Source organism: Dromaius novaehollandiae, chromosome 8, assembly GCF_036370855.1.
Source record: "Dromaius novaehollandiae isolate bDroNov1 chromosome 8, bDroNov1.hap1, whole genome shotgun sequence".
Taxonomy (NCBI): domain Eukaryota; kingdom Metazoa; phylum Chordata; class Aves; order Casuariiformes; family Dromaiidae; genus Dromaius; species Dromaius novaehollandiae.
Window position 1 is genome coordinate 5,877,452 of NC_088105.1, and position 27,728 is coordinate 5,905,179.

The 27,728-nt window shown below is 39.0% G+C and overlaps 1 protein-coding gene across 2 annotated transcripts in view; it reads left to right on the forward strand.

Moving 5' to 3' along the window:
* The window catches only part of BRINP3 (BMP/retinoic acid inducible neural specific 3), a 209,590-nt gene that overhangs the window by 128,359 nt on the left and 53,503 nt on the right, over positions 1–27,728 (forward strand). For both annotated transcript variants that reach the window (XM_064515541.1, XM_064515542.1), the window contains exons 5-6: positions 20,575–20,680; positions 23,815–24,051. In XM_064515541.1, the coding sequence (XP_064371611.1) occupies positions 20,575–20,680; positions 23,815–24,051 (343 nt within the window). The remainder of the gene's footprint in view (positions 1–20,574; positions 20,681–23,814; positions 24,052–27,728) is intronic.

Below are 27,728 nucleotides of genomic sequence, written 5' to 3' on the forward strand. Positions count from 1 at the left end.
TACACGAAACCCTCATTTTATAGCGCTGCTTTCATGGAGGGACTGTGAACATTTGCATAACAGATTTCTATTGTCAGTGCACTTAACTGAACAAAAAACTGTTTCTGGTGAAAACTAGGAATACAAAAGCAGCAAGGCGAAGGCATTTCTTTTGTTCTCTCCCCGCAGAGATTTTCCAAACACCGCAGTTTTTAAATTAGCAAACCATCAAATAAAGTTGCAGACGCACAGTGCAAATAGCATATTTCAAGATTATTTATTAAGAAGTGTGTACTAGGGTCTCAGTTAGACAACCTCCTCTCCGTGCTAGCAGAGCTGCAGGGACGGATCTCAGTGTCCCAGCAGATCAGTGTGGGGTCCGACTTGGGGGAACGCAAGGACTGGGGTTGCCATCAGCCAACTCTACGCCTTCCCCTTCTTGGCTGCTCCAAGGAGAGGAGTCTTTAATTTTATGGCTTTTTAGTTTTTTTTCCAGCTCTTAGGCTGTAAACTGCTGGATGGGTTTTTTAGGTCACAGCAGCTTCCATGTTTGTCTTGCTTACCACAGCTCTGCTCAAAGTTGGTCTCTCCATGGGACATCTGGGCAGGATTTGCAAAGGTGGTCCAAGCAAACCTCCCTTCGCTTACATTAGCTCCCTCCTGACCAGCATCAACTAAACCTAGTATAAAGGTATCGGTGAGAATTTGTCCCCACAGCTTAGAAATCCCTGAAATTCTGAATTTATGTTATACTAGAAACATACCAAGCACTACACAATTATTTTTTGATTGCTCACTAACTAAGAAAAATCATGTTCAGCACCTACTTAGTATTTGATACTGCCATTTAAGATTCACTCTCAGATAGCAATTCTGTGTCTTAAAACATCATTTCCATATATCTGTAACTTCAGTTCACTGAAAAGGAAAATACTAAAAGGATACTTATCTTTTTAATAGGTGTTTTTTTTCCTCTTCCCTTTTTGTTAGTCAATTTTAGGTACATTTTGGATGGCTTTTTGATATGCAGTATACTTTACCACACTAGCAGAGGTGTTTATGCTTCAGGAAAGAGAATATTAATATCACTTCATAAACTTGACTAGGTAACCTGGCTTCTTAATAGGTAAAACCTAACTGTCCTTCTGAGAGTACATACCTGGATGAAACCAGGTATGGTTTCAAAACATCACCCCGAACAGTCAAGACCTAAAAAATAAATCAAAAGACATGTTATCTGGGCAGAAACCATAATGCTTCAGCACACAAATGAGCATCCAGCTTACTCAAAGGCAAGGAAGAAGTTGTCCTTATCTTTGGAGCATGTGACTACCTGTATTGGTGCATTTTTTATCTTTGGCAATTGGTTTCTGATCGTGTTTGGAGACACAATATCTGATTAGATAAGCTGAAGACTTATAATGTCTAAAGACAGTTCCAGAGTTTTCATACATGTGAAATTATGTGTCATGTCCTGTGGGGAACATCTGCACTACCTCTGTGTATAAATCCATATGATTTACCATGCAGTAACCTTTTATCCCTTTAAGTTTCTTAACCAGCGTTAACTTTCTTTGCCATGGAGGCTTCTTGGGGTTTTGAACTTCAAAATGAACAGAAGTCATTTGATAAAGGTTGCCTGTTTGCTTGTTTTTTGTGCATCTCCTATGAATATGTATATGAGTATATCTGAACATCATGAGCCATCTCCTAAACCAAATTACCGCATGTAGTCCTATATTAATTCTGTGCCCCTGTGATTTTTGTTTTCTCCTGACTTGTTTGTTTTGTCTGTCAGACTATCTGATTTTGGAGGTAAAGATTTTCTTTCCGAGTCCATTGTAAATAGGTAAGGCATCACTATAGTTTAATGGGAGGATATATTATCCCTTCTGTCTAGAATAGAAAAGAGGACAAATGGCTAAAAGAGCTGTCGCATTGCTCAGTCATATAGTAGGATAGCGAATGAGCAATTCTCCCATTTATAAACTATGGCTGTGTCCAGGTTTGGCCGCACGGTTCTTAGTATTTCCAGCTTCTTCCTCTAGTGCTTCTTCGATAGATTAAGGTCTCCTATAGATCTTTACAGATGGGACATGGAGAGGGATCTGTTAGGTCACATGAGATACAGAGCCAAATCAAGAATAGATCAAATATCAGATGAGAATGATCAAACTCGAGCAATATTCTGAAAAAAAAAAATCACCAGCAATAAACACCTTTTCCCAAATTGTAAGAACAAAAAATGGTGGATACGATTTGGAAAACAACACATAATGAAACGTTCTTCTCCCTTCAGCAACAACCTGGAAATGATCCCGTATCAACTCAAAAGAATTAATACTTGATCAGTTCATATGTTCTTTTGTTCATTCAAATTTTCTGAGATATGTGAGCTCTGATTTTTTTTTTTTTTTTTGATGGGTCTTGATACATGGGACTAATGCAGGAAGATAGGCTTTTTATACATGTTTTAATTAAGCTTTTCTGTCCCAAACCTAATTTAAGTCACAGAGAAAGGAAAGTACTGGGGAAGGGAGAATTAACATCAAGGCCTTCATGTTTCACTCTTATTTAGCTAGTGTAAAACCATACTATTCAGACCAAACTCTGCTTTCTCAGTAATGATAACGTACAGCAAGAGGAAAGGAATGGAAGAGACATATTTGATGAATGTAATCAAGCTTGTTAACTGTGACATAATTATCCTTGAAAATAACATGACTGAGGCCCCACTATTACACATTTATTATATTGACAATATATTCCACATAAAGAGAGAAAAAAAAAAGCAAGCCACATCATTTTCCAACTGGAAATCAAATGTTCATGGGATCTACCCAGAGCCTTGTATCAATATTTACTTTATTTAAAACTCCCTGATACATACGTTATTTCAATATTATTTTAATGCATGCATTTTAGTGTAAGTAGTTAGGTTCATGTGCTAAATCAACAGTTTGCAGCCTCAAGGGCCTCACTGGCAACTTGCCAAGAGCCCGAGGGCTGCCTCTAATTTGCATATACATTAACATGAATGTACACCCTGTTGTGTTTGAAATATTAGAGATCTAACATTGCTTTCCCTTGTACGCTCATTTTCAAAGCTTTTTCCTATGAAAATTTCTCCCTGGAAGCTTGCAGGGATGTCAGTTCTCCTGCCCTGGTGGGATGATGGGGTGCGCACTCCTCTTACTCAGTAAAATCCTCTAAACTCAGGGAAGCGTAACACGAGTAAAGTCAGCCAGCATTTTCCTTTCCCTCTGTGAGGTCTTTTGCCAGCCATGTTTTCCTGTCTCCTACCTCAGCTTTGTTCTCATGTCAGTACAGCCATGCTAATTCGCAGCTGCTGAAGAGCTGACCGTAGCTGGAGGCCCAGGGGAAGGTGCAATGACCAGAGACCTAGGACTATGCGATGACCCTAATCCAAGCTGCTGACCTCTTTCCTTCCCTGATTGATGGCTGGCGTACACACAACGTGAAGGGCACAAGCTACCATAACACCTCCTGTGACTCTGGCAGCACGTCCTGCCATTGACTGCTGGCAGGGTGACCTTGGCGCGTCACCCGCAGATCATCCATCCGCTCTCCTAACAGCTCGTTAGGAGACTTTTCCAACAGTGGGTAGGTGGGAGAGGGCCAGACATAGCACATCAAGCCTTTGTCATGCTTTCCGAGTCCAACGCAGCCGGAGGACGCAGCAGTATGAGCTGATGTTCAAATGACCCCAGGTCCTGTTCACCAGGAGCCGCGATTCCACCACTAGCATTAAAGAGGGCTAATTCCTACCACAGCCTGCCTTTGCCTGGTATTGCTCTTGCAGGCTGCGGTTTGCACTGAGGTTTTATACAGAGAAGAGTGCAGAGCTTTGCAGACTGGACCATAAAAATGTGCTAGTCACTGGCTGACTGAAGTCCAAATTGTTGTGCAGAACAGATAAGAAACACACTGGTAACATCGTAAATATTGAATACTGTAGCTGCGTTCCACAAAGGCATAAACACAGCCATGTCAGGGCATTAGAACACTGCTGTTATTTGTTTAATAAAGTAAAGACGTTACGGCAGTCGTGTTTTGGAGGATATTCACTTCCATGCTAGAATAGGTCTTCTTTCAAGGGAAAATGTTCCAGGGACCTGGGGCAGGTGAATACAGCCTCAGCATTATCTTAGGTTACAACAGCTATGGGACAACTCCTGCGCAACAAAAGAACAGGAGGCAACAGAAAAACAGATGCATAAATCGAATTTTCCACCAGCTATTCACAGCCAGATTACAACCCATTTATTCCATCTGAGTGGGAATGAATAACCATCCTTGAGAATCTGTCCTGTAATTTCAATTAAATTTTATTGTGCAATTTGTTTTTTTTTCTTCCCCAACAGACTTTTTTTTTTTTTTTGCTATGAGAGATTTAAGCACTTTTGCTGCCTTTGAAAACTTTAGATTACAAATAGTATATCAGAACATGTATTATGATGATAAATATATCTGATTATCTATAATTAACCCATGAATGACTCATGGTGAGCTGTTGGCGAGGAAACTTCAATGTAATGAAATTAGCTTCTTGCTCAAAACTCAGACCAAAACCCAGACCAATCTTTTGTTTTGTTTTTTTCTGAAAAAGCTTGCTTGCTTCATTTTTTTTCTTTCATACCTCATGTTTGAATGTGTTTTTCTGTGAATTCAGATAATTCCTGTAATCAAAAGTAGAAATTCTGAAAACTGAGAAGACCTGTGCTTTGTCAGATTCCTGGCAGATTCTAAATGTAGATAATTTCCATGGTTTTATGTAAACAGACAAATTTTTGAAGCTCTGGAAGTCCAGATCTTGCACATTTCTTGCTCCCATTTTCCTCCTTCAGTTTGCGGATGGGATTTAAGACTGCATAGCTGAGAAACCTTGCAAATCACTGAAACATGGGATCCTCAGAAGTCTGTGCCCAGGAAGAGCTGAAAGTTGTAAAGTCACATTTAGAAACACTGAGCTGGAAAGACACTTGGCATATCAGATATCTGTGGCTCGTTGAAATTAAATAGCAAGTGCGAGCTTAATTAAATGCAGTAGGGAACTGAAAGGCAGAAGGTATTGGCCCTCATGAGATATTTGCTTCTTCCCCATTGTGCAAGGGTGGTCACGTTACTTGAGCATCTCAACAGAAAGCCACAGTATGGATCTTCAAGAACAAGCATTTTTCAGGTCTGTGCTGAAACTGCAAGTCGTTCACAAACTTGGAAGATCAGGCTGCCTCTGCAGAATGCTAAAGTCTGATATTTGTCAAAAGGCGGAGTAAAAAATTAAGATTTTCAGGAAATATATGGGATTTGTGTTCCCAGATCTTTTATGTTCATACAATGAACTCCCATGAAATTTCAGTAGGAATTGAATACTTTTGCAGGCTGCCTTGAAAATCTCAGTCGTTGTTAGAAGCTTCACAAAATCAGCTCAGCTGTTTATATGGCTAGGTAGGGATTTCGAGTTTTAATTTTGCATTATTACCTAATCTTACCAAAGCACCTGGGACATGCTGTTAGGCATCTAACTTCTGTTACATTCTGGACATGGCCTAGTGCCTCAGAGTGTTTCAGTAATCTTAGACCTATCCAAACTCACATTTTGGATAGGCAACTTTAGACAGCTGAGATCAAACCATTGATGTTACGCCCTACGAGCCTGGTTGAAGAGACCACGTGCCAACACTGCAATATCAGTAACAGAACAGAATTCACCTTTGTCTCATTAAAAAATCGGAAGTTTTTTGGATTTTGACTTGCAGAATGAGGCTTTATACATTTATGGTGGGAGGCAGTTGGAGATCCTTGGATCAAATCCATCATAGGTTTAACAAAATATTGTGACTAGTATGTGTGGGCTGTTAACTAATTCTAGGATTGCATCAAATGTAAACGTTAGGGATTTGTTGCCATATCGTATTCAAGAATTTAAGGTGATGTAAATTAAAACCAGCCTTAATTCATTTGGACAGTGGGGTTCTAATTAAATAGAAACTCTGGGGCTGCTTTCCTAAAAGTTAATGCAGACGTCAGATCTGGTGTAAAACAGCATAATTCCTTTGAGAATCTGATCCTTGCTCTTCTAAAGAATGAGAGGGGGAAAAAAAAGTACCAGCAAGTTAATGCAGTAACGTTATACTAAACACGCGCAGAATGCATGCTCAGCAGCATAATTGACACAATACATCACAGCAGCTGCAACACGACACTTGTAAAAGGATGCGCTTTAGCAGCCTCTAATATAGACTGCACCGCCTCATTATATTTTCAGCAATGTGCATAGAGGAGTAATGAGTGCAAGAAGTTATAACGTCTCCAGCTAGTTGGTAACACAGCATGAAATGCTTTCAGAGCTACAAAATAGCACATAATAGAGATGCTAGGATACACAGTTTGGAAAGAGGTTAGATAAATATTCTGCATTCTTAAAAAAAAGAAAAAAAACCTAAAGACAGACCATAAGACATGATAGAGCAAAGCAAATTGAAGGGTTTAGATAGATAGATAGATAATGTAGATTAGTTAAAAGAGGAGGAGGATGAATGAAAACAAACAAAAAAACCAAATCCAAGCCATATTCAGGCCAAAAATATACATGTGTAAACAAGAGACCTTAGCATCTTTCACACAGCTGTTGCCATCACAATTGTCAAAAGCTTAGAAATAATTTATACGAAAGTTTCCTTAAATGTTTCATGTGCCATTTTATTTTTCTTCCCTTATGAGGCGGAGCCCAGTAAACCAACACAGAAAAGGGAGGAAGGCTTTAATATTGAAAGATCCACAAAGAGCGCATTGGGCAATACAGCTAGAGCAGAGCACTTCAGCACCAGTTTGGAGCGTTCTTGTTTGCGTGGCTTTTAATTTAGTCCTTATTCTGGCTGTGCAGTGGTTTGTGCATGGGCTGAGAAGAGTGTACTTCAGCAGTCTCAATGTCCGCTACTATAATTGACAGCTACAAGCTGTGAGCAGGTCAGAACATGTCACGCAAGGAGTATAAAATTAGGAGAACGTTTTCCTATCTCTGAATTCTAAGAAATAAGAGACAACACATATCAAGAACATATATGAACACACAGGTCAGCTTGGGAAGGATATCCCAGGGTAACAGAAACTCAGAGCTGGAAGCAATAAGCTGAGAGAGTAATAACAGCCTGTTGAACCATTTTAGTATTTATATTACCTTTCCATATAGAAATTATACCCTTCATACATTTTCATGGGTTTTGCTGTTATAGATTATAATTAATCTCCATTCTATTAATTTAGTGCTACAAAACACTCCTGGAAATATCCTTCATGTTTAAATCCTTTAAAAGCAAGTAACTCTGGGAGTTACATCACTGCTGTCCTCAGTCCTCTACCTAGAGGACCTCATGCAGTACTTCAGCAGGATTTACATTTCTGGCAGCCTGTAAAACTGTAGTACAAGCTCTAATAAAACAATGCTTATAGGGGCAAAATATGCAGAAGCTGGAGTTAGAAAAGATCTCTTTACTCATCCAGGACACTTTCTATAGTATTGAGCAATGCCTATAGCGTGTCTTCAGATCTTAAATGTCAGAAACGATGGCGTTTTCATCATTGTCCTACAGACTCTTTTGTAAAATCTGACAGTAAAGGTATTCCTCATCTTGCAGGCTGAGATCCTGACCTTATACAAGGAATAAGCCCCGCTGAACTCAATGGAGTTTCTCTGTACACATATTGATACCACTGATATCAAGGCTTTCTCCATTCCACTTCAACCGTCATCTTCCTAATTTATCAAGCTACTCTTCATTATTCTCCTCCCTTTCACAGGGAATGGTTGAGACATTTCATATGCCTTGGGGGTAAATGCAGTATTTTTCCTCTGAAAAAGTAAAATAATAGCAATAGAAAAAATAAGATGCATCTATAGTATCATAGTCATACTAGTTCATAATTTTCCAGGAACTACAATAATACCACTAAATACTACTGGTATATAATCTCCTACATAGTATGCAGATTTCTAAGGGAAAATAGTGTATTTTTTCCTGGATTACCTAGAGAACTGAAAATGAAAAAGATTTCCATGTTTTTCCTTTGACTTTTCATGAAAGCCTTAATGCATAAGAAAAGGTGATGATAAAATGTTACAGATAATAGTGAAAATGGTTAGAAGGCCCTTTAATAATTTTCCTTCCATCATATTTTGGTCTATTTAAGTAGATTTTATTCATAACCTGGTTCTCTGTTCGAAATATGACATTCGCAGTGATACTGAGTCATGCATATCATTGTAAGAAATAAATACCCTATGTTACCTCAAGCATAGCAATTTATATCCTTAATTAAAGTACAATGGTAAAATGTGTGGATCTGCTTTTATTTTGTATGATATAGAAGAGGACTTATGCATTTTGATTTTTAATATAGGTTTACTTTCTCTGCAAGGAAGTAGTCTCAATTTGGAAAGATGCAGAGAACAAGATTGCTTTGTTTTCTTTTGTGTTTTGACTTGCACTTAAAAAAAAACCTAGTTGAGTGAAGTTTCTTATAAAACAAGCAAATTGAATAAAAATATTTTTCCTGCTAAGTATTTTTCAGTTAGGCTTTCAAAATAATTCAGATTGTGAAAAGGAAGTAAGATTTTTGGGTGTCAACACTAAAAATTTTTGATTCCACCAACTTCATCTCATGTACTCATATTCCATTTTTTGTTTCCACAGTTAGGATTTTTGTCACAATATTACAATCCTCATATTTCAATTGCCATTATGGCTTTTTACACAGCTATGAAAATTTTCAAGTGGAAATATGTGACAGGAAAAAAAAGTAAAATAAAAAGGCAAGGTATTTATAGTCACTCTAAATACAGAGATAGATTTTTCATTGCGCTGTCCGTTATTGTATGCTGTCTAACTGGTCATCCGCCTGTACAGACTTTGTATTAAGCACATGCACATAATCACCTTCGCAGTGAAGTATGTCACTGGTGCAGTGGGAGACATAATGTAGCTCTCAGTGAAAGGCTAAGACTGATTTCACTGAAATTCTCCCTCAGGTCAAAGACATCAGGTAAGGAAGCTTTCCTAACTGCAACCCAAGCCCCAAACGTTTGCCATGATGTCCTTCCTTACGCCAAACCAGGCCTTACAAAGAAGAGTCCAGCGCTGCTCTAACGCACCCTCTGAGGAAGATGACTCTTTCTGAATATAAGTTTACCACGTTTCTTTAAAGCGCTTTCCTTAAAAAAAAAAAAAAGTGAGCAAGTTAAGAAAATCAGCTAGTCAATGGTCATATGCAATGATTTTTCATTTTACACAAACACTTCATCTGCTAGAGTCAACTTTTTTTACTGCTTGACTTGCAGTTACAAATCGGCCCTCACCGTATTGAGTCCTTGCCACATTATTCTTCTGATGGTAGCAAATTGGAATGGCGTAAACCCCAGCTTCTGACTTCATTGCAAACCATGCCAGAGAAGCCAAGTGCCAAAAGAAAAGCTCAGAGATTATTCCTGTCCCAGTGAAGTGCTCCAGATTTCCTTCAGCGCTCATGGAAGTCCTTCCTCAGTGCCTGTCAGTGCTTGACACTGAGTTCTCGTTTATGAGATGTTAGAGTTCTTTGCAGGAAATTTTTGTCTTCATGCAAGTTTTCTCAGTCCGTCTTTAGCATCAGTTTAAAAGAAAAGGCTTCAAAGACTTTCTGTAGACTTCTCATATTTTCCCCAAATTGTCCTCTTTCGTTAGAATGATTCTTGCGTTACACTGCAGAAGAAAAGGACAATTTACTAAAGTCTCTATTGCATCTCTTCACCTTGTCAGCAGATTTAAAACTATGTTACGAATTGGAAATTTGTCATATGCATCTAACCTTCCATAAATATTTTACTATCGGAGACACTGTAGTAGGATATGAAGGGATGTCAGTGTACAGTCCAGCATACTGAGCTCTACTCCTAACTACCCCAAAGAGCCTTTCCATGACCTTGAACAAGTTACTCGTAGTTCTCCGTGCCTTAGTCCCCCCATATTTAAAGCAGTGATTACAGCATTCACTTACCTAATAATAAGCTGTGAGGTTTAATTCCATCATGTTTGCAACTCCCCTCCGTAAGATTTGCTTTATGACAGTAAAGGTAGCTCAGTATGTCTCCGTTTGGCCATAAAGGGTAATCTATTAAAAATAATCTTGTGGAGACGATTTGATATATTTATGATGGAAACAGAAACGTAAGGCATTTTGCTGTTCTTTCATGAGGTGAATGACCGAGGCATTTCACCTGTTAAACTCCACAGCATCCAGCACTCACAGTGCTAAAAAAAGACAATAAGGAAAGTTAACGAAGAGACTGTACAGTATAAAAAAGTCATATACTATTATGACAGAATAATAGCTTAGAAAGGAGAATTATGTTCTACCAGCAAGCCAGAGGGTCTAATAGATAAAAACTGTCTAGAAGAAATCTCCAATGATGAATACACGGATTTTGTGCAGACATGTAAATGGGCGAGTCCTGTATATCAAAAATTAGCAAATACTCGTGTCAAAGGCTTTTCACCAAACGTATTTTGAAACGAGCTAGGTAATTATCTATCTCCAGAAATGTTCGGATTTCAGTTAGGTGGTCACCTACGCAAAGGTGGCAAAATCAAGCTCTGCAAGTAGTAGAGTTCCCTTCAATTCTGAACAGACCACAGTCCACTTCCCTAGGACTCCACAGTACTGATTATAAACATCAGTCTTTTTCACTTGTTTCTCCCTTTTTTTCAAACTTCCCTTCTTCCCAGATCCTCATGCTAGTAGGAACCCTCTAGCACTCTCTTTTTCTATTTTTTGTTAGAAGAAATGCACTTTTCTTTATGATACATCATTCTTTGCCCTAGATGTTGTCTTATGTCAGGTCCAGAAAGAAATGATTAAAGCAAGCGTTTGGACAAGACTCTCTATTCTATATATTTTTTGAAAAAAAAACACCTTAATATAAAGATCCATAATATGACAGATTCATGTATGGCCTAGTGAACAGGCCTTCATAAGCCTATTTGACAGGACTTTTTACTGCCACAAATCAGGGTGCTTCGAAAGGTTTCCCAGCTAAGCATAGCACTCTGTCTAGATAACATTGCCCCTTCAACCTAATTCTAAGAGCAGTCTTCTGCATAGTAATTTTTTTTTTCTCTAGTTCATGAAATGAGGATGTCCAGAATCACTCAGCTGTTAGCCAAAACTTTTTAAAGAGTAGCTGGCTTGTTCATTCATGAACCGTTATAGATAATGAATAAGTTAAGGTCTGGCAATCGAGTTTAATGAAACAGTCTTATAGCCATGTGTCAGAGAGATTTTCATCTGCAAATAAAATGGAAACCCACATGGTGGATCTGGCCTCCCTTGCTGAAAATAAAGGATTTGGGGAAGTCCCTGGGCATTTTCCATCAAGCTGTAATTCCTAGTTCTCAAGAAGGTTTTTTTGTTTGAATTCTTCATGTTTCTGCTTTGTAACAGTCCTTCATTACTCTAAGTTTACAAAGGTACTTCAGTAGCATTTGATATATTTACAGTTATGAGTATTCTGCTTATTTAGTCAAACTTAGCAAAGTTATGAATCCAGTTTTACTTGTATCCTTTAGAGTAAAGCACTAAACTGATTTAAAGTTTCCTTCTTACCTCCTGATGTGATGTGCAGTTTTGGACAAGCAGATTTGCTCACTTTTCCTCTACAACATTTTTTTGTGTGTGTTTTGTTCATTAAAACTTCGAGGAGTAGAGTGAAAAATACAACGGGTTATCTAATTCCTATCTGGTCCTCATTCACTAAAGATAATTTCTACGGTCTACGGACTAGTGAGTGTTTGACATCAAAAGTCTCTATACTTCAGGTTGGGCATAACCAAGAACATCTAAGGCTTTATCACGCTACAAGATTCTTCGCTTAACCTTTGGGTATTTGGGTATAGCTTTCCTTTGCTGCCTGACGGACTAAATCGGGAAGATCAGACCTTGTACAGAACGCAACTACCAACTCTCATTTCCCATAAATTTTGGCTAACTGGCAAACCTGAGTTTGGTCCTCCTCCTTTCTGAGCCATAGCAGAAAGGTGATACAATTAGCTGGAATACATTAGGTCTCCAAGAGGGGGGGAAAAAAGGAGAATTTATTCGACTTTTAGAAACTATTTTGTTTTTGCAGACTTCATGGTTGGTTTGTTTAATTAACCACTTTTCTTTTATATGGTTTTTCCCTTACAAGTTTGTTTCTCTCCTTTGCCTTGCCATTCCCAATATTTTTTTTAATCTAGAATGGTGCTCATTATCGCAGCAGTTAGTTCTCTGTAAAAAAAATCTGAAAAGTCATTTTTAATTATATATACAACAAATGACTGAAAAAATATTGTTTGGTTCATAGCAGAGAGTCCTAGCTAGAGCTGCATGAATCTTTGTGTCTTAATCAAATTTAGCCTCAGGGAAGAGAGCGGTTCAGTGTACTTACCTTCCCCTCGGGCTTGCAGCAAGCTGACCTAACATAGCGTGTGGAGGTCCCAAATAAACCTCCTCCTTTCCCAGGAGCTCTTCCTCGCTGCTTCCCCAACTGCTTCTTCGGTCTGAAACAACCCCGTCAATGCGGGTGTTTCTGCCCGAGGGTTGGCAGCTGAAATAAAAAAACAGGAATAGGAATACTGTGGGAAAAGGTCCTCACTACGGGCAATTTCCATATGAAGATTTAAGCATAGCAAGTGAGGCCAAATTTTATTCTTTTCCAACCACTGCAGCTGAAACTATTGCACATAGACCCTGAAATGTTTCCATAATGTTCATCCAAAAAATAACTCAGGAGTATCCTGCATAGTAGTGAGCCAGAACGCTGCTGAGATTTCCTACATCTTGTGTGAATCTCACTAGCCGATTTTAAAAGTAAAAGCCTCAAAATCGCTTAGGTGGTAGAAAATCTCATTTATCAAAGTAAGCACCCAGCACACTGAGTCTCACAATGAGAGACGGGTTTCTGAGCGCTTACATCGGTTTTGCTGGTAGACATTGGTCCTTTAGCTCACTTAAAGGATTTAGAAACCACTAGCAAACTTTTGCAGGCTTCAAAACACCTTCAGCACTGTTTCTTGAGATTAAACACTGAGACCTTTGTGTTTCACTAGTCTGTAGCTAATTCAAGTATTGATCCTTGATCGTACTTTTAAGTACTACTGAGAATAAATATTCGTAGCTATTTTTTCCTGCCAGATAATATTTGACAAGCAATACACACATTTTGTTTAAAAGATAAATGCCAGAGATTTGATTTCTGAGTCCTGGGTCTCTTGTGACAAGTTTCCCAATCCCATTGGCCTATTTGGTGTAATAATTGTATAATCTGGAGCTAGGCATGGTGCATGACGTATATCTTTACTGCAGCATGATTTAAAATAGTATTCCAGTCTCAAGTGTTCTTCCTGCATCTTTTTATAAATTCACGGGGATTAAAGGCTGAAGATTTGCTTTTGCCGTGGATGAAACTACACAATATGAATGGAGCAGTATAAACAAGCAGTTATAAAGCAATATACATAAACTATTCATCTAGCACTGGGCAGGCATCTGCGCACGCTACTACGAAGAGAAGATTAAAGCTTCAGTACAAAGTTGTTTTTGTTTCCTATGACAAATTTAGCCAAGCATCTCTGTTTGGTTTGAATGTCTGATAGAGATTTAACGATAAAATTATAGATCAGTTGCCATTGTTAACTCTGTGATTAGGTCTTCAAATATGCAGGAGAATGTCTAAAAATGGTAACACAAAAAAATGAGAGTTTTGAAAAAATGTAAAATGAGAGCTGGCAGTACTGACGAGACAGAAAGGGCAAAGGTGTTAATCTTCTACAAGATGGGATAAAATGGGCAGGAAGCGATTAGGATGCAACCTAAAAGTAATTCCCCCAAAACAACCCAGGGTGCATTGGGAATTTAATGATATGTACAGCATAAATGAAACAGTACTTTAGATGACTTCCAGGGGAGGAAGTACAAGATATGGAAACAGCTCCAACTGGTAAATTTTCCGAGACAATACAGAAAGGTTCGCAGCTAAGTTTTAGACTCACAGAGAAAGGTTTAATCATAGATAGGTTCTCCCTGGAAAATCCAAATCCTAATTAACTTCTGCTCCTATCACTTTGATTTTTTTTTTTTTTTTTTTGAGCTTAAATGCTTTTAATCCTTTTTATGATATTTCTTTTTTAAGTCCTAATGTTAACCTTTAGTACTTAAATTGTTAGGAGTGGGAATTGTTCCCTGTGCTCCTCCATGTGTGTACAGATGAGCTTTTTATCAAGTAACCTAATATAAATGTTTCTAACACCTTTCTTTTATTCCTCTGAAAATGCAATATATTTATATTTTTTAAAAAATAAGCAGTCAAGGCAAAATGCTTCCAAATTAACCAAAAACAGTGCTTATATTCATTTAGACCTCCTTTTTCCTGCTGTTTTTCACAAAGAAAAAGGAAGATTTTGACTTTGCATTCTGATTCAGGAAGGACTTTCTTTTTCACACTTTCCCAACCTCAGAAAATGATTTTCCATCCAGCTACAGTATTACTGTGACTAACATTAGCTATGATTCTTATATATGGCCGAATTGTGCTGTCTTCTCGCAACTAAGGGGGAAATAGTGAAAAATCCCAGTAGCAAAGGACCTCATGTTTAAAACCGAGCCATGGAGATATAAATCTTGTATCGAATTGAATATTCTTGGGAAATCCTTACATGGGGACTGTGAAGAGCTGGGATTTTGTAGTTGAGCTAAATGTGCCCTAAGATTTCTTTGTAGCTATTTCCCCATTATATGGTAATGGAATTACGCATGGAAAAGGATGGAGGGCTGGTAAAGGGGCTTTGCTTTAGTGGGCTTCTTTGCTTTTGCTTTCTGCAGATACCCTGAATTTTTTATGCACATGAAATATTATTTTAATTTGTATCTGTGCTGTCCTCTTTGTTTCTAATTTTATCTTTTAACCAAAATATATAGGTTTCATTTATTGTTAGCTGCTCAGCTGTCTCTTTAGGCAATAAAAGTTGTGAAAAAGTAATATTAGTATTCATTTAAGTGACTAAGACCAGGCAAGCAGAAGTATCTAAATATAAACTGAAACAAAATACTCAGCTTTTATTACTTCTTCGCTAAGAAGTCCATTATTCCTCCATAAGAGAACTTTGCTTTCACACGTTGCTCAAGGCTAGTTAAGAGAGATAGCTTGTTCCTTCAGGGAGAATGCCTGCCCTCATTCCCTTTAGAAAGCGGATTCAAGCCTTTATTTCTGCATATAAGGATAGTAGAGGCCCTGCTCTTTTCCAATAGACTGCGTTCTGGGGAACCTGCCCATTGATTTTGACTGGGGTAAATCTTCTTTTAAGAATGTAACAACAGAGTAGAATTAAGGTAGTCTGAATTCCTTTCCAGTTCCTAAAATATTTTGATTTCCTAGGCAGGCAATGCCTAATGTGGTAATAATACCTTCCAATTTCACTGGTGTTGTAATGCAGTCATCTAGCTCAGAGCTTATTCCTGAGAGTGAAGAAAGAAAGTATGGGGAAGGGAGGGACTACACAGATCTCTGGGGAAGCTTTGTTGTCGCGTTCAAATAGAACCAAAAGTCATCTCCTTGCTCAAAAGCTTTAAAAAATGTTCTTATTCCACTTTTACTGAAGTTAATGGGAATTTTGCACTTTATTTCATTTGCAAAGCTATCAAGTTTGCTCTTTCTGTTACACCTTATAACCACAGACAATAGGAAAATATGATGGGAGTGATTCTGTTTCTCCTGATTTAGCGGACTCTACAAATTAAGAAGTCAGTCCTATTGTATCAACACTGCTGCTAGAAAGTGTTACATGCCTATGAGGTATTTCTTTAAAATGATGGCAATCACCAAAAAAAAATTGTTAAAACATTGATCCAGCCCCTGACATTGAGTGCTGTTGGTTTTATCTCTGTCCCTTCAGAAATATTCATCTAGCTGGTGCCATGACAAGCAACAGTGTTTGGAACATTAAGAAGGTTTACTTTACTTTAATGATGCACTAATTAGTGCAAGTCTTTTAATATCCTCAATGACACAAGAAGGGCAGTGGAGCAGCGTTACAAAGAAAGGTGCTCAAAGACAGCGCTTTTGAGAAAAGCTGTAGAGCTTGGATAAAAAAGGAAAGTCGGCAGGGGAGCCACTTCTAAATAAAAAGTACATTTAGTTCCTGCTCATTTGATCTACTTGGGTTTTTTAGGTGAAATAAGCATGGACTGCAGCATGTGCAGGCATGACAATGTGTGGGGAAGCAGGCTTGAAGTCCTGAAGGTGAGGGTGATAGGAGAGGTGTACAGGAGAATCCTACGGAGAAATGGAGGATGAAAAACATGTGCTGTGAGGACATCCAGCCACATAAGCCCAGGCAGCCCTTTGTGCCCCTATTTTTCAGTATCGAGGCTACACATAGGCATGGTTTTGCAGCCCATCCATAGGTCTCATACACCTCTCATAGAGCTTTTCCTACCACCACAAAATGATCCGTGCCCCAGGGCAGCACTGGTGGAGAATGGATACCACTGTGTCCTGGGTCACTTTTAGCCCTGGTCACTATTATTCTGCAATTACACAAGAGGACTTCAGATTACATTAGTCCCTTCCAATCACCCTCACTATGTTACTAGTTCCATTGAATGATTTATGGTGGAAAGGGTTTATTGAGTGTAAATGATAACAGCAGGATCTGGTCTTGCCTAACCATTAATTAGCTTCCTTGCATAAGAAGTAGCGTTTTTCCATCTTCCCCAGACATTCACCCAAAATATCAAAGCACTCAAGTTTTATTTTTTGCTAGAAACTGTTCACCTCAGATTTCTTCTCCTTCCATACTTTTGCTCATTCTTCTATCTGCACCAGTTGTTCTGAGGAGATCTCTCTCCATGAGTAGCATCACGTATGTACGATGAGGTTGCTGCTAAAGCATTATTTGAATGTTTAAAATATTAAGCAGGGTTATACAAATCTGAATGTGGCTGTCTGTTTTGAAATGACTAGCATTGTCTCATTTTCCTTTGTGTTGGCACAGTTATCTTTCTTAGAAGCCAAATATACATTTTAAAGAGTCTTCCCGAAGAGGACAGTCCTTTATGCAAGACGGCACACCACCTGCATGGACATGTAGTTAGGGATATTAGCTATGTGCATTTGCAAAGGCACACCAGGAACAAAATCTCTGTGGAAATATATTTCCCTTTCATTAGGAAAGCCTTCTATAGGCTTAATTATCACGGACAAGAAAAGCACACTGTTTCCTAGGGAAATACTACCCACTGATATCACAGGAACTGAGCCCTGCTAAAGAGCTAGGAGGTATGTTCTCAGTGCACTTATAATCGCGTCGTTATCACCATGGTTATGGGTTTTAACTGACTGAAAACTGTAGGCATTTGTCTCATTAATGCCAAATGTTATAGTTTATTTCTGGGAACTGAAAACCCTGCTGCCCGGGGAAACCTGCTCTGTGATAATCTCTGAAAACAAGGCACTTGAGAATAGCCTGCCTGATTCATGTCAGATGGTTTTACACATATTTTGTTACTTGTTCTTACGGGATTTTGGTTATTAAATAACTTTTTTTCCATGGTATTTTGCTCTGTGAGTTAATGTTCTTTATGGACTGTGAGTCTAGCACTTACAGAAAAAAGTATGGTTATGACGGTTTTTGCTCACCCGCAATCACTTCCGGACTATGCCGGCATTTTAGCATTGGCTTTGCATTTATGGCTTACTTTTCACTATCCCATTTTTGGTTTATCTTTTATTGCATGCCTTCAGACACGCTGTGATCTGGGACTGAATTTAATCACGCTTCTGTGTTTGGAAGATAATTAAATAAGTGACATTCCCTTTCCAATTTTGTTTCTGTCATTGCAGTCTTCTTCCTGTCGCAGAAGGAAATTGCAAAATTATCAGCGATTTCAGTAACAGGGGGATCGAGCCAGAATTTGTGCATTTGGACCATTAGTTTTCTCTGTAGTCAGCTTTGTTATTAAAATGAGTTACCCAGAAATGAAATCCTGGCACTTGATCTGAAAATCTGTCAGGAAGTTGAGCCTTTCTTACATAATCTCTAATTTCACTTATCAGCTACTCAAATTTTTCTTCTAAATTACAACCTTTGCTAAGTAAGATTTGTACAGCTATAAAAGAACATGTATAAGCACCTCCCTTTGACCCCAGATTGGAAGTGCCATCCACCGAAGGTTGGAGTTTGGATGATTTTTATTGGTTTTGCCCTTTCTTTGTTGTATATTGGGACTAGGAGTTTCTATGTTGCTTTTTGCAATGCATTTTGCATGCAGAAGCTGAGAACACCAGAGCAAAGCTGTTGGCAGAAAAAGGCTGGGCTCTTGGGAAAGTAAAATACATAACACAAATATATAGATTTGAGGGAAAAAATAAGTTTTAGAGTAGATCCTTAATTATTGCTGTATTATAGTCAGAACGTGGACTCTATTTACTTTAGCCCAAACCACTGGCATTAGGTGTATTTTCAAGCAAGAGGCAAGTGAACCAGCCCAGGGGCAGGCTCCCAGTGCTGTGACCCTTAGGCTCACCTCTTCCTGAATCAGTGGTTTCATGTGATTTGTCTTGAGAAAAGAAGTCAAAAATAAGTCATTTAGTGCTAATTGTTTTCCATTCTGCTTCTCGACACACCTAAACCCACCAAGTCCTGTCACTTCCATGAAAAAACAGTGGTAATGCCTACAGGCCTCTTGTACCATCCGAGTGAAGAATGAAGTTGCATGAACAAAAAGGGAGGCCACAATTTTGCCATTGCTTACTAACCTTCCTCACGAGGCGAAAGAATAATGAAAATGAATGGGAATTGTAAAAATGGCTATATGGTTTCTACGTTTCAAATAATTTGGGGACGCTGCAATGCCCCGTAAACAAACGACTGAAAAAATCAAAAACAGAAATAATAATAAATGGAACTTTAAATAAGGAAATGCATAAATAAATGCTGAATGTAACCTTTCAGAATGAGAATTAAACCCATAAAATCTCTATCCCTCTTTTCTTGTCTTCTGGCTGTTTACCTTATTTAATGTACCTTTGCTCCTTGTCTTGTTCATTCTTGTAAATGGCTTAAGATTTTTTATACGGGTGTGGGGTATTACACAAAAAAAGAGATTTTTAGAATGAGATTTCAGACCACTGATTTGGGGAGCAAGAAGGAGAGGGCTGAAGCTGCCTGGGTTAACCAGCGCTGCCATTTCTGCAGTGTCCTTGCCAAATCCAATGCCTTGCTGTGCTGATTCAGGATAATTAAGCGAAAGACAGGTTAAATCTAGCCCTGGCGTAATTAGTAAAGAAAGCCAAGTATGTCCACACCTTGCCAAAAGGGAGGCAGCAGGGAAGTCTGAGGATAGTGGCTGCAAGGAGTTTGGGAGGGGGGTGATAGAGGAGTTGGCTATATTTTGGCAACAAATGGGATTGGGAAGGTATCCCAACGGCCAACGTTTCCTGCTATGGCTCTGCTCATATGATTTTCTTCCTACTTTCTCCATCCTCTTTCTGCCTGGTCTTGATATAAAGGAGAAAGAACTACAAAAGCATGAATTTTCTACAGTTCAGCCCAGGGAAAGGCCTGGGGATGTGTTTGTATACCTGTCCTAAGGGTTTGGGTGTTTTCCTTGGCTCCCTGCAGCAGGCTAGGAAAGAAGGCTGGGATGCTGCCCAGCCCGCTGTGCCGCTGCCAGCCAGCCCTCTGGGCGTCACGGAAAAGCTCAGCGCTACGTCGCTGAGAACCTGGATGAGACCCCGTTCTTGGCCTGCAGAAGCATTTAAAAAAGAAACTTGTTTTTATTATGATTTTCTGGACACTTCTAAAATTAGCCATAATATTCCATGAAGTCTATAAATCACTTCTCTGTATTTTTTTTCAACCTACTCATTTGACGCACTGCCCATTGCCGAGCTCCAGCCTGAAATGTTAATCCTAGATCTCTATTTACAGTGATTCTGTTTTGATAAATTCAGTTGCATTTTGACCCTGTGGTCTGGGATTCTGTGGTTGCAATAGGCAGAATATCTAGAATCTTACGTTTAATCTTATTTTAGACCTTTCCCAGGTGAAAAATAACCCCCCTGCCACCATTATCAGCACAGCTCATAAAGGTTTTTATTCCTGCATCCTGCTGTGCTATATAGGAGCAGTCAGAAGTTTATTCATGACTTCAGCAAGGAGTTGCCACATGCACAAGTCGGGGAAAATCACAGTGCTCCTTTTAACGAACAACATTTATTAAGCTCATTCTGATACACATAGCTATGAAAGAATAAACTGTATTTGGACTATTGACCTGGTAAAGCCTTTTAAAGGATTCCTTGCAATTGAAATAACACTCTTTCTTGCTGTACTGGTAAAATATTTGCAATTATACTTTGCATAAATAAAAGGAGTGGTTTCACATGAACTAAGTCGGAAATGTGCAGAGAGCTAAATTGAAAGGAAACTTTATGAAACAAACTTCTGAACTCCTCAGTCTGTTCTGAATAACACAGCAAATGGTTTTCCATTCCCTTGCCATCAGGTAACAGAAACACGGACCGGTCCTCTTGGCTGCAGTAACTATGACAACCTAGATTCTGTCAGTTCTGTTCTGGTTCAGAGTCCTGAAAATAAGATTCAGTTGCAAGGTATGTAGGTGCAATTTCATTAATTTGTTTTGACCTGGATGGCATTTATCACACTATTTGTTTTTTTCTTTTTTCCCGCCTCATAAAAGGTCATTTTCCTAACTTTTTTTTGTCCAGTAAGTACGTTCTAGACAAAGCGAAGGAAATGTCAGTAACTCATGTTGCCTTTGAAATGGAAACAATATCTGTCCCCGTCAGAAAATAATTTGAATAATGCTGTTACCATTTTACAGCCCTATTTAGCAGTCACTTATGCACCTTTTACACAGCTCAAATCCCCACAGATTTCACCAAGCAGGAAACGACATTCAGCATGTTCAACCTCCTTTGCACACACTGAGTCGTAGCATCACCGGAAAAGTAAGACTTGGGCATAGATTTAGGAAGACTCTGAATAATGCAGAGTCCAAAGGCTCCTCTGGGGCTTTTAAGAAAACCAATGAAGGTAAGCATTGCACTCATCAGAAAAATAACAGTAATAGAAAAGCCAATAAAATAAGAGGCATCATTCCTAATGCGATTTTTGCAGATCCCAGTAGATGCATACCCCTACCTGCATGTTAGGCACCCCATGAGCATCTCATCATTACTCCTATGAAAGACTACATTTTCTTTAATTTACTTACTTGTCTATACCTTTGGTACAGAGGTTATAATAACAGCATAGCAATAGATATTGGATTGCTATAAATAGCAGTGTATACCTCTGGTATACTTGTGTACATATACAAAGAGAGCAGGATTTGATTCTCAGTTTGCAGTTACAGGTAGTTAATTACACAATTATTTCCAGTTTTAAGCGTTTTTGCTGTTGGTTCATAAATCAGTTAAATAGATAGTGTGAAGCTTTTGCTGATTATTAACAGCAATTGTCAGGGAAAGATTATCTTCCTATTTAATGTGTGATTATCTTCCTAGTTAATGTTTCCATGTGCTTTTCCTTTTTTTTTTTTTTTCCTTTCCCTTCTCCCTCCAGAAGGAGAGAACCGGTTAAACGCCATACAATCACACAATGATTTTACAGGCAATATATTTTTTTAAAGACGATCTCATTATTTTCACTGGTATGCAGTGAAAAGTCTCCAGAAATTATTTGCCATTTTAAATAGTTCTCAGCATTTGAATGACATTTGTCAGTTAAAGTTTGGAAATTAGTCTTTGCATCCATCTGAGGGAGGTTAAACACATGCCGCTGGCTTGTCATTAAAAGAAATATATTATTAGAACTGCTTAAACTATTTCATATTTATCATGCACGCACTGAACAAGATGCAGGATTGCTTATCTAGGCTTGCTTTTTGTTTCATAATTTCAGGGCTTTTCACGAGCGTACCAGTACGTTGAAAAGTATACCCAGGCAGCCAGAGTTTTACAAGTTTTAATATAAGGCAAAAGAAAGCACAAAGGGAGCTGGCTTTAGCAATGCTATCCATGGTCTCTTATGCTTTTGTGATACAGCTTTCTACTTGAAAAGTTTATAAAATAATTGCTACAGCTATTATTTTTATGTATCTAACAATAAGGAACAAATGTCCGTGGCATTGAATGAGTGCCTATATGGTAGAGGCCTATATCACAAATAATCTATCCATATACTGAAAAGTGACTTCACCCACAGATAAAGCTCCATTGCTTCCAGCGAGACTGATTTGGCTTTTAGGTACTTTTAAATACAACTCCACAGCCACAGAAAATAAAGCCAAATGTATGAGGTGCTTTGCTGTGGTTTTCTGATTGGCAGGTTGTTTAATACTGTAGCTAGAGTGACTGGTAGCTACGGCTCATTTGAAATGCTTCTATATAAAATACTCATCCCCATCACTGGGATCGCACAAACAATGCTCAACATTTTCAAATGAGGAGGTGTACATTTCTGGTCACGAATATTCTGAGTTTTTAATTCATCCGCTCCATGGTTCCAGTGTAACACATGCTTTTGCAAGGCCTCTGCTTGTCATGACCGGGCAAGACGTGAAAACACACATTTCAGAGTAAGGGCATAACTGGAGCTTTTTGAAACAGAACAGCAATTAGACTTTGCACCCCTTTCCCACATAAAACCTTGAGTAGACTGGAGAATTAACTCTCTTTCCCATGGTTTTGAAGCCCTGCCCAGCTCACCCATCTGATGGTCCCTCTGGCATTTTGAAATCACTTCCAAGAAATAGGTAGCATCTATTTGATATCACCTGGCCTGAGCCCATTCCAGTGCATGCTGTGGCCAGAGGGCATCACCAGGCAGAGCGGGGCTATGCAGCGCGTTATAAGTCCATGAACTGAAAAAATCAGTAACGAAGCTGCTGTTTGTTTGGTTTTGTCCAAAATAATATAATTACAGCTCCTAATGACTCATCATACACATATTTTTGCATCACAGTCAGGGAGAAAGAGCTACTAAATACCAGTGTTTTAAGACATGAAATATCAGGCTAATTTTATTTTTCTAACATTTCCTCCAGCTCAGCTTTCCCCATCCTTCTTGGTTTGTCTCTACAGAATCATGCACAGATAACTGCAGTAATTTAGACACATTGGTACTTTAGATGTGCCTTGTTGTGTCAAAGGCAACGCGGAGAACAATCCCACTACAGAACACAAATGTTTACCTTCACCCCTCTCTTTTACCAATTATACTCTCTCTTTACTCTCCTTGTTGCTGTCTTTCAGGATTGCTTTCCCTTCATCAGCACTCTCAAAATTTGCATTAAATGCTAGCACCAAGATTGTAATTCAGCTGCAGGCTGCAAAGCTCTTACAGCTGAGACTGTTCATTCAGCAGTTCTTAACAAGGAGAAGCTGATGTCATCCTTTCTTTCTGTTTTTGACAGTCTCCCCCAGAAATAAATTGCCCCGGTAAAATGCCTGATCTAAGGAGCATAGCTTACTGGTTAGTGGAGTTCTTATTCCTTACTGAGACAGAAATGTAAGGAATTCATCTGAAATTAAGTTTTAAGAAAGGAAATATATGACATGATGCAAATGCTAGATGGACAGTAAATTGACCTAAATAAGCCATAGCTTCCTTTCATACCTATTTTTTCCCCTTTTTTTGTTTTGTTTTGTTGCCAGTTCGCATAGCTTGGGGAAGCATTCCTCTGCATTTAATAACATAATGCTCACTTTATTTCCTTCAGGTCTTCAGGTCATCCTGCCTGAGTACCTGCAAGAACATTTTGTACAGGCAGCTCTGAGCTATATTGCCTGCAACTCGGAAGGGGAGTTCATCTGCAAGGACAATGACTGCTGGTGCCAGTGTGGGCCCAGATTCCCGGAGTGCAACTGTCCCTACATGGACATTCAAGCCATGGAAGAAAATCTACTTCGCATAAGTGAGACCTGGAATGCATACAACAGTGAATTTGAAGAATCTGGTAAGAGGCTCTAAATAATTTCTGTCTGTTGGGCTATAGCTCGCAAAATGTATTTGTACAGCAGCCTCCATTTGCAATAGACAGAATGGTTCATATGTCCAAAGCTAAGCAAATACCTAAATGCATCCTTGAGCAGCATCTTAATTATTATGACCTTCTGATGAAGGTTGCCCTCACCTCATGAGGGCAATGTGTGTAATTGCATTAGGATTTTGGCAAGCTGTGTTTGAGTGTGCATTTGCTGCACTTTGTGGAGTCTAGGGCTGTTGCGGGCTTGTTCCCTACTGGAACAAGAAGTGTGCTGGTGGGAGGAGACAGCCGAACGGAGGAGGAGGAACAAGGTCAGGTATTGCACAGACATTCTGAACTTTTCTTCCGAAACAGCAGCTTCAGCTCACATCTTTTTTTTCAACATTGGGTCAAAGTTTCTCCTGTACTTCCCTTCAATCCCATCCCTCCAGAGATATGAAGACTGACCTGGAGGGTGCAGTTGGCCCTCAGTTTACCAAGCCCTTAGCAATTCGTCCATCATAGTCGGTAGCTTGCTTCTTCACTTGATTTCTATTTAAATGGACTTATCCATTTTGTCTCTATAACACATTTTTGCTGCACTGGTTTTCTCTAAAGCATCAAAGTTGGCTTCATATATCACTTTACCTGTCCTTATCATCAGAACTTCCAGTCCCGCAGAGAATGGGAACTGCAGGTAAAATCAGCTTTTGAACAACTGTTTTCACAATTCACTCACTCAGTAATATCAGTAACAGCTGCCTAGCCAGATGGTGGGAAAGGTAAGGGGAGCTCAGCAGAGCTGGGAAAAATCACAAGAAAACAAGAGAAATGATGGAGATAAGGAAAGAGGAGGGAAAAAAAACAGGAAAAAGCAGAATAAAATCAGAAAAGCAGGAAAAAAAGCAACTAATTTGAAGTGAGTTGTACAAAAGCAAAAGAAAGAGATGGGGAAAAGCCAGTGCAATGGGGATGGGGAGAGTGTGGGAGAATGGAAGAAAGACTGGTACAACGCTTAACTGTGAACCTGCACGTCTGCGTACATTCATTTTTTTTACCTTGCTTGTTGTATCAATAAAGACTCGTTTCTCAATTCAGGGTTGAGATTTTCAGAAGATCCTAGATCAGCTGCATTTTCAGTTGCTGTAAGTTTTAGTAAGATTTGAGGTGTAAAATATATGAGTCCCCCCTTTGAAGAACCCGGGCCATTTTTCCAGCCCCTTTCTCACCCTTCAAATGAGGATACATAACTTACAATACAGGCATACCTCAGAGAGATTGCGGGTTCTGTTCCAGAACACTGCAATAAAGCAAATATTGCAATAAAGCAAATCACACAAATTTTTTGGTTTCCCAGTGCATACGAAAGTTATGTTTACACTATACTGTAGTCTATTAAGTGTGCAATAGCATTATGTCTAAAAAAACAAATAAATTTAAAAATGCTTTATTGCTAAAAAATGCTAACCACCATCTGAACCTTCAGCGAGTCGTAATGTTTTTGCTGATGGAGGGCCTTGCATTGACGTTGATGGCTGCTGACTGATCAGGGTGGTGGTTGCTGAAGGTTGGAGTGGCTGTGGCAATTTTTTAAAATAAGACCACAATGAAGTTTGCCGCATCCACTGATTCTTCCTTTCATGGAGGATTTCTCTGTAGCATGCAATGTTGTTTGATAGCATTTTACTCACGGTAGAACTTCTTTCAAAATTGGAGTCAATCCTCTCAAACCCTGCTGCTGCTTTATCAGCTAAGTTTATGTAATATTCTAAATTCTTTGTTGTCATTTCAACAATGTTCACAGCATCTTCACCAGGAATAGATTCCGTCTCAAGAAACTACTTTCTTTACTCATCCATAAGAAGCAACTCTTCATCCGTTAAAGTTTTATCATGAGATTGCAGCAACTCTGTCACATCTTCAGGCTCCACTTCTAATTCTAGTTCCCTTGCTATTTCCACCACATCTGCAGTTACTTCCTCCACTGAAGTCTTGAACCCCTCAAAGTCATCCATGAGGGTTGGAACCAACTTCTTCCAAACTCCTGTTAACACTGATATTTTGACCTCCCACAAATTACAAATGTTCTTAATGGCATCTAGAATGGTAAATCCTTTCCAGAAGGTTTTCAATTTACTTTGCCCAGATCCATCAGAGGAATCACTATCTATGGCAGCTATAGCCTTACAAAATGTATTTCTTAAATAGTAAGACATGAAAGTCAAAATTATTCCTTGCTCCATGGGCTGCAGAATGGATGTTGTGTTAGCAGGCATGAAGACAACAGTAATCCCATTGTACATCTCCATCAGACCAGAGATGGTTTTGGGTGACCAGGTGCATTGTCAATGAGCAATAATATTTTGAAAGGAATCTTTTTTTTTTTTTTTTTTTTTCCCTGAACAGTAGGTCTCAACAATGGGCTTAAAATATTCAGTAAACCATGTTGTAAACAGATGTGCTGTCATCCAGGCTTTGTTTTTTTTGCATTTATAGAGCACAGGCAGAGTAGATTTAGCATAATTCTTCAGGGCCCTAGGATTTTCAGAATGGTAAATGGGCATTGGCTTCAGCTTAGTCACCAGCTGCATTAGCCCCTAAGAAGAGAGTCAGCCTGCCCTTTGAAGCCAGGCATTGACTTGTCCCCTCTAGCTATGAAAGTCCTAGATGACATCTTCTTCCAGCATAAGACTGCATCCAGTATAAGGTTTTGTCTACATTGAAAATCTGTTGTTTAGTGTAGCCACCTGCATCAATTGTCTTAGATCTTCTGGATAACTTGCTGCAGCTTCTATCTATGTCAGCACTTGTTGCTTTACCTTCCACTTCTATGTTACGGAGACAGCTTCTTTCCTCAAACCTCATGAACCAACCTCTGCTAGCTTCAGACTTTTCTTCTGCAGCTTCCTCGCCTCTCTCAGCCTTCATAGAATTGAATAGAGTTAAGGCCTTGCTCTGGATTAGGCTTTGCCTAATGGGGGATAGGCCAGTCAGTGGAGCAGTCAGAACATTTATCGATTAAGTTTGCCATCTTATGTGGGCACGGTTCGTGGTGCCCCAAAACAATTACAATAGTAACATCAAAGATCCCTGATCACAGATCACCATAACAGATACAATAATAATGAAAAAGTTTGAAATATTGCGAGAATTACCAAAATGTGACACACAAACATGAAGTGAGTTCATGCTGTTGGAAAAATGGTGCCGATAGACTTGCTCGATGCAGGGTTGCTGCAAACCTTCAATCTGTAAAGACTGCAATATCTGTGAAGCGCAATAAAGTGAAGCACAACAAAACGAGGTATGCCTATATGTTTTTCCTGGAGGATCACAGGCATCATTGATTATAAAAATGTTCAGTTTCTGTGTACATAAAAACAACATTTTTGCAATGGCTATTTTGACACCAATAGTCATTTCTGGAGTCACACTTTCATTTATTGCTTTGTAAATCAAGCGTATTGAATCTACAGAAGGGCAATATGGCATTATTTAGTGACTGAAGAAAGTCAGTTGATGCACCTACTTAACAGCAGTTTTAGCTTGCAGAAAGTGTACTGGCTAATGTACGTATTTCTGCCTCAGTAGAGGACTCTTATTGCAAGCTGTACAGAGTCTCATGCCAGGGGCATCACTTTGCTTATGAAGCAGAATAGCTAATTGGC